At 36.2% G+C, this 8,227-nt stretch overlaps 1 protein-coding gene across 1 annotated transcript in view; it reads right to left on the reverse strand.

Annotated features, from left to right (window-relative positions):
* Positions 1-667: 667 nt before the first annotated feature.
* LOC128250800 (uncharacterized) overlaps positions 668-8,227 on the reverse strand; it is a 15,324-nt gene continuing 7,764 nt past the window's right edge. Inside the window, exon 4 of the mRNA XM_052976749.1 lies at positions 668-1,941. Coding sequence (XP_052832709.1) covers positions 1,848-1,941 — 94 coding nt within the window. The 3' untranslated portion in view covers positions 668-1,847. The remainder of the gene's footprint in view (positions 1,942-8,227) is intronic.

An 8,227-nucleotide genomic window follows, 5' to 3' on the forward strand; every position in this document is an offset into this window, starting at 1 on the left:
ATATATATATATATATATATATATATATATATATATATATGTATGTATGAGTGGGTGTGTGTGTACACACATATACGTATATATTATACACAAACACACTCATATATATATATATATATATATATATGTGTGTGTATACGCACACGCACACACACACACACACACACACACACACACATATATATATATATGTGTGTGTTTGTGTGTGTGTGTGTGTGTGTATGTGTGTGTGTGTATTTATTTGTCAGTGTGTGTGTGTACATGATTGCAGGCACAAGTTATATGAAGTGAGTTGCTTCAAATGGTTATACTTTTCCGAAACACTATTGTTGTTGTTATTATTGTTGTTGTTGTCGTTGTTATTATTATTATTGTTACGCTAGTGCATGCTAATTTAGTTAGCAGGTATTCTATGCCGAGACTTGGTGACAACAAATCTCAAATCTCAAGATCCTTTCTGAGGATCCTTGAAGGTAAGGTAAGGTAAGGTAAGTTGCTTTGTTTATCCGAGCTTAAGTAACTAAAATCGTTAAGTTGGCCATTTTACAATGGGTGTTACTTATGATTAACAATGATATATTGTGTGGAAAAGTGACCAGAATTTAAGAAATAAAGTCCTGATAAAGTTCTATTTTCAGCTTTAAAAGTATTTGAAGAGAATCAGGTATTTTCAGGTCGATAGTGTTTTACTTTATTATTATTATTATTATTATTATTATTATTAAATCAAAATTAAAAGAAGAGTGCCATTTGTTATCTGGTGAACGATATTTCGACATCTCGTGTGTCTTCAACTGGTTCAAAAAATAAATTTGTCAATCTACTTCATTTTGGTTAATATAGAAAGGATTGAGGTAACTCATCCTTATTATTATTATTATTATTATTATTATTATTATTATTATTATTATTATTATTATTATTATCATTATTATTATTATTGAGTGAGAGAGCAGCACATGCCGTCAAAGTGACACTGGGGTACAAATTTCCAAGACTCAATATTCCCATCATGAATACCAGTCTAATAAGGCTACACAAGGCACATCCATCATAACAATATGTGGGCGACATGATGATCTCATATCAAGATTAACAGCGTTTGACCTGCAGGTGGGGCTTATTTACAATTTTCTTCAGGTCAAGTAGACCATCCTGTTCAAAAGGTCCTTGAATAAGGGTTGTATAAGGATGTTGAACGAGACACCCATGTTTCCAGAAGTGAATTATTCAAACCCCCAAAGAATTCCTCTCAAGACATGGCTATGAAGCTCCCCCATTACTTCTGCTCGTGATCAGTGATGCACACGTTGTCAGCCACTAAGGAAAAGGCTCAACTGGTTACGGTCAAACAACTGAGAAGTGAATCTGTGGTATCGAGCAGAATATTTGCTGAAACCCTTTTCTACACTAAGACAAAACATGTACATGATAACACTTCCAATCAGTTAAGATCAGAAGCCATGAGAGCCAGTACCTGGTGTTGCAGCAGGGCAATTTATTATTATTATTATTATTATTATTATTATTATTATTATTATTATTATTATTATTATTATTATTTCGGAATCGATGAAATAGGTACCGGTAGAATATTGGATTCAATGTAACAGACTGGCCCTCATACCTGAAAAATCTGATGTCTTGTACCAATGTTAGTAAGAATTACTATTACTATAATTATTATTGTTGTTGTTTTTGTAGTTGTCGTTATTGTTGTTGTTGTTTTTTTTTTCTTTCTTGTTATTATCATTGATGGCAGGGCTTAATGACGAAATCAGTTAAAAAGATTTATACTACTCAGAAACTTGATATATTGTTCATTACATTTTTCCTCTTGTCAGTTATTAAGGAATGATATGAGAGTTGATCCATTTTGATAATTCCACACCAATTGGTGCTGTGCAATTTGAAGCAATCACTGCTATATTATACCACACCCTTCAAAAGAAAGAAAGCAAAACATTAATACTGGTTTGTTATCAAACTACCCACGAGAGAATTTTTTGTTGGTAGACCTGTCCCAAATTCGTCCTAATCAAGCAAACCTATGTTAAAATGATCCAACCCATTACGAACACGCAACGTTTTCAGCAACAATGCACCACCTCTAGGCTACGATATTTTGTAGTGTTCGTTTTGAAGACTTGTATGAAGTGATATGGCTGCTAATTCTAATAATCTTAATGACCACACAGAAGCGTCCTCTTTTACTCATTCAACATGTGTATGCTTGCATGCATGTATGTATGTATGTATGTATGTATGTATGTATGTATGTATGTATGCATGTGTGTGTGTGTCCTTCGTCCTTTTTTTGTTTCAGTCAGAGAGCACTGCAGTGAACAATTTTACTCGAATGAATCGACCCCCAGTATTTATTTATTTTTCTAAGCCTGTTACTTAATCTATCAGTATCTTTTGCCGATCCGCTAATTTACAAGGTGGCGCGGCGATTCACACTGTCCAATGTTCGATAATTCACACTGTTCAATGTTCGATAATTCACACTGTTCAATGTTCGTGCATGTGGACGTTGTTGGACAGCTGCTGTCACGTATCGGATAATCAGGCTGACCGCCGAGTCTTCATGTCGGGTGCTAGTAAATGATGGTAATGTTCAAAACAACAGTGACACTGATAAGATCAGTGCAGACAACTTTTTCGCATCCCATAGTAAGACTTCGACATCAGCTACTAAACGGGTAAGAAAGAGATGAGAGCATCACATGTATATTGATCTACGAAAATAATAACATCATGAGATTAGCCGAACTTCTGAATAGCTACTCCGGAGCGTACGACAATTCCATTTGAACAAGGTAAGCTGGACTGACCCACTTGGAAAAGAAATTCTTGGAGAAGAAATACTTATCACATAAACAGAAAGGTATACTAGGGTACACATTCCATAAGAATTCTGGCAGTATTGACAGGAATATTAGCTTCTCCTGGACCTGTGATAGATACATCGTTGTTGTTGTTGGCACTGCGTCACTTACGACGTCGAGGGTTCCAGTTGATCCGATCAACGGAACAACCTGCTCGTGAAATTAACGTGCAAGTGGCTGAGCATTCCACAGACACGTGTACCCTTAACGTAGTTCTCGGGGACATTCAGCGTGACACAGTGTGACAAGGCTGGCCCTTTGAAATACAGGCACAGCAGAAACAGGAAGAAAGAGTGAGAGAAAGTTGTGGTGAAAGAGTACAACAGGGTTCGCCACCATCCCCTGCCGGAGCCTCGTGGAGCTTTAGGTGTTTTCGCTCAATAAACACTCACAACGCCCGGTCTGGGAATCGAAACCGCGATCCTACGACCGCGAGTCCGCTGCCCTAACCACTGGGCCATTGCGCCTCCACGACAGATGCATCAAATCTATCCTAAAAGACCACATCTTTGCTATCCAAGAATAGGAGATAACTAGTAAATGTCTGATCAACACGAGAGATAAAGATACCTATAAACTTCCAGGTTGTGATAGAAAATGTTGAGTGCTCCACACCAGTGTGAATGTAATAACCTGTATCATCAGTAGACGCCTGAAAACGTCTGCAAATTATTGCAGTCTTATGAGACATGATGTCACTAAAATCATTTATAATGCTGTCCGGAGGAAGGACTGTCCTGAAAACATTCCCAGAGGCACATCAAAATCAGAATCTACTCCTTTAAAAATATAGAAAGTATTGATGGAACATTCAAATGAAAGCTACAGCTCGGTGAGAGCACATTAAGCAAGATATTGTTCTAACAGACACAGAGTAAAAATGGCATGAACTACCGCAGAAATCACGTATCCGGAAGGTTTGAATGTATCGTAGAATTTCAGGTAAAAGGAGAGCCTCAATTAATGAGAAACTGAGAATTAATTAAGAATTAATGAGAAACTGACATTTGTATCTAGTATAATTGGTGCACCGGGCCACCTAGCATCAAATTTGGAAAAAAAAACTTAGAGAAGCTATATGTAATGTGCACACTTACACACACACACACACACACACACACACACGCTCATAAATAAGAATGAAATTCACAAATTTGTGTACTGATGTGAAGTTCAACAAAATGAGCAAAATTTTATGCAGACACATGCATATGCACATGCATATGTATGCAAGCTCATAAACAGGGACACACGCACCAAGCCATACAGATCTATTTGCAAGTATCCAAGGGTTATCTTTACTTAAACAAAAGAACCCTGTCGCTTCGTTACCGACAGGCTTGAGTTTTGAATATATAAAATATTAAAGAAATCCCAAATAATAACATACATACAAACATGCATACATATATAGGTAATATGAATATACATACATATCTATGTACATGAATACAAACACACAGACACACACACACACACACACACTCACATATATGTATATATTTACATTCATACGTTTATATATATACATGATTACAAAAATATAAATATATACACATATTTACACACACGCAGATATAGATAGATAGACTGCATAAATATAGACAGTCATATGTACAAACATACACAGATACATACATAACTACATAATATATTCTTTCATACGTACATACATACATACATACATACATACATACTGCCAAGACCATTGTGAAAGTAATAACATCATCACAGCAGAACATGCAACTTAGAAGAAGGGAGCCTGGAGTTATGCCGGGCAACTGTTAATAGACAAAACTGTAATATCAGAGGTGCGGGAGAATAGGAAGGACCTCATTCCAATGTAGCCGGGTTGCAAGAAAGCCTTTGACTCTGTCCTCCACTCGTGGATGCTTGAAGGCCTTTGATTTGCTAAAGTTACAGTGAGCATAGTCGAAGCTGTAGCTGACGTGACTTCATCTTGTGCCGCCATCTTGAAGTTAAATACACGGAATGATTGAATTATTACTGATAGAATGCAGTATCGCAGAGGTAGACTCCAGAGGTACATCCTCTCTATGATGTTGTTTATATTTTATGGAAACCCTTTGTGATTTATGTTAAGGACGTATGAAGGATATCTCATTAGTTTACAAGAAAACAGAAATACCAAAATTACAGAGTGTTTCCTTGTGGATGACTTGAAACTTTATGCAAAGAATACACATGAGATGAAAAAGTGCCTTGACCTAGTTACAACATTCTCAAAGGATATAGGGTTGGAGCTTGGTCAAGAGAAATCTTGCTATATGACTGTGAAAAGAGGGAAAACCGTAAAATCGACTAACATCCCTATCAATGACTTAACTGTTTCCCCCAATAGCTGACAAGAAATGCTACAGGTACCTTGAGGTGGATGAAAACATATTTTACGATGGCACTTGTAACAAAACACGTAGTCACAAAAGAATATTATATCTAAATAAAGAAATATGGACCCCGGAACTCTCTGCATTCTATAAACTGTGGCTCACAATGTATTTGCAGTGCCAGTACTCATACCAGCATTTGGGCTACTTGATTGGACGTTTGATGAGATCCGAGCCATTAATGTGAAAACCTGGAAGATGCTAACCAGCACATAATTTCCACATCAACAGTGAAGTAGACCGCCACTACCTAAAACGGAAACAAGGCTGCCTTTAAGTGTTGTATCATAGAAACTTTTAACCATTAAGTGTCAAAGTCCATTTCTTGACCAAGTTTTCATACATGAAGCGGATAACATCATGAAACTTTGAAAGCAGCTTCTTGAGCACCATTGCTTGTTTGATGACCTTAAAATGCATGCCCAAAGAAGTTGCACAGTCTACCGCAAAATATCTTCAGATGAAAGGATGAGAGTATATCAGCAGAAGGCCATGCATTGAAACGTTAGTAGAAAGCTCCGGGATAATAGTAACATAACCATTCAAAACAGTCTATCATGGACCTAAAACCGGATTACTAACTCCCACTATGAAAGGTATGCGTTTGCAATCCAGGAACAAATAAATTTCAACCAAATACATGATGCACAAATATGACAGAGATGCAGGAAAAGCAGTAAAATGTGACAACCGATGTAGAATTTGCGGAGTTAATACCGAAGATATTACCCACATCATGCGCAGTTGTCCGAAAATGTCATCACAGTATTATTTACCGATAGGAAATGATGTGGCTAGGACACTGTATAATGAGGTCCGGCGGAAGGATAGCCTCGTGGCCAAAGAAATAAGAACCTACAGTGTAGAAGAAGCAGTAAACACTCATAATAAAAAGGAGTACTAGTGAGTACTCCTTTTTATTATGAGAAGAGAAACTGTGTACAGTTGTGGAAATCAGTTAAGATAAAGCTAAAGATCAGTGAAAAAGAGAATACCTACGCTGAACTATTGAGTAATCTACAGCTACCTTATCCCTATTAAAAGTTCAGGTTTATACCTGTAATTATTAGGGCACTGGGATATGTAACACACTGCCTAAATAACAGTCTTGAGAAATTAGGCTTCTCAAAACCAGAAAGGAGAAACCTGATTCGAAGACTACAGATCCAAGCCATCACTGGAACGGTAAAAATCTGTAAAACTTTCCAGAAGTTTATCATTTAAGTATATATGATCAGGTCTAGGCATGTAAATATACGAATAAGAAAGCATAGATAAAACAAAACAGGGAAATCTTCACATATACATTCATACAAAAATACCCTGTTGATGTTGAAACCCAATGAAGGCGCTTTGGATCTAGGTTAGAAACCGGCTCATTCTCTATTGGCAAGACATCTTGAAATAAAACTGAATAATGACATACATACATACAGACAGACAGACAGACATATAGACAGACAGACAGACAGACAGACAGACATATGACGCGTGTGTAGCTGCCATGGTGTGAAAGAGAGTTTAATATTTATGTCAGCATAGATCAAAACTTTTGTCATAAGTTGAGATACCTTGTGTTGTTCTTTGTTACTACTAACCAGAAATATTGTTATTACTTTACATTATAAAGCTATATACATTCATCTAGTGACATTGTATTTTTGTAATTGTTTCACCGATCTACTGTATCACATTTTACCAGCTGGTACCTAGTCTCTGGCATAGGGCTATGTTAATAGTAAAGATAAAGGCATTGTTCTTGAATGTGCATGGAGAAATATATTAAAGATGATCGAAAAAGAAGTCAGTTGTGTTGGATGTTTCTTTCGATTTTTCTACAGCTCAAATGGGAATCCATTTGTTACAATAAGGGAGCCAGTTGATCCGGTCAACGAAATAGCCTGCTCATGAAATTAACGTGCAAGCACCTGAGCTCTCCACTGACACACGTAGTTTTTGAGGGATATTCAACGTGATACAGAATGTGACAAGGTCGGTACTTTGAAATACAGGTACTACTCATTTATGTTAGGTGAGTAGACAAGAACAATGTGAAATAAAGTGTTTCCCTGAAGGACACAACGCGCAGCCGAGAATAGAAATCATGACCTAACAATCGGGAGCCAGCCACGCATTTTCACATGGTTCATTATTTATATAGAGGTATATTGTGCGTATATTCTTAAAAACACGATAGAATAATGCTTCTTTTTGTATTTTTTATTTTTTATATATTGTTAATGTTTTAGTACAGTCGAGTCACATTTGTTTCTACTTTAAAAGAGTGTTGTTACATCATTCTATATTTGGTTGAGGTGTAACTTGTCACTGACAGGTGATCAAAATCTTGTGGAAGTGGAAACTTGTTTTGAACCAATATTTTAGGTTAAGGAATATTTTACCACTGATATGTAAATATCCATACACACAGAGGTGCATATACGAAAATACGCACATGACAAACTCGTATCGGCAAGCGTAAAGAATAGAAATACATACAAATATATATATATAGGGACAAAATGTTTTTAGGTCGTATATAGAATAACTAAAACAGCAGTGAAAGGAGAAAATGAAAGAAATAGGAAGGAGGAAAAATGAAAAAAAAATCATGAATGAGTAGAGGTTAACTAGATATGAAAGGAAAATGTAGCATGTGTTGTGGAAGTTTGTTCAGATCCGAAATTTTGAATTAAAGAATCTTGTGTTGATGAAATTTGGTGTTCAATTAAATACTTTTGTGCATGACTACGTTTTCACACGCAGACACGTACATATACGGAGCCACACACATTATAATGTTGTCCTAGAATAATTCAAGACAGTCATTCAACACTGACCTAACTGCCATAATATATTTAATTCTCAAAGAAATATGGTAAAATTGTTTGTGAATATTGTGTTATATATATATATATATATATATAT

Source organism: Octopus bimaculoides, chromosome 25 (assembly GCF_001194135.2).
Source record: "Octopus bimaculoides isolate UCB-OBI-ISO-001 chromosome 25, ASM119413v2, whole genome shotgun sequence".
Classification (NCBI taxonomy): Eukaryota; Metazoa; Mollusca; class Cephalopoda; order Octopoda; family Octopodidae; genus Octopus; species Octopus bimaculoides.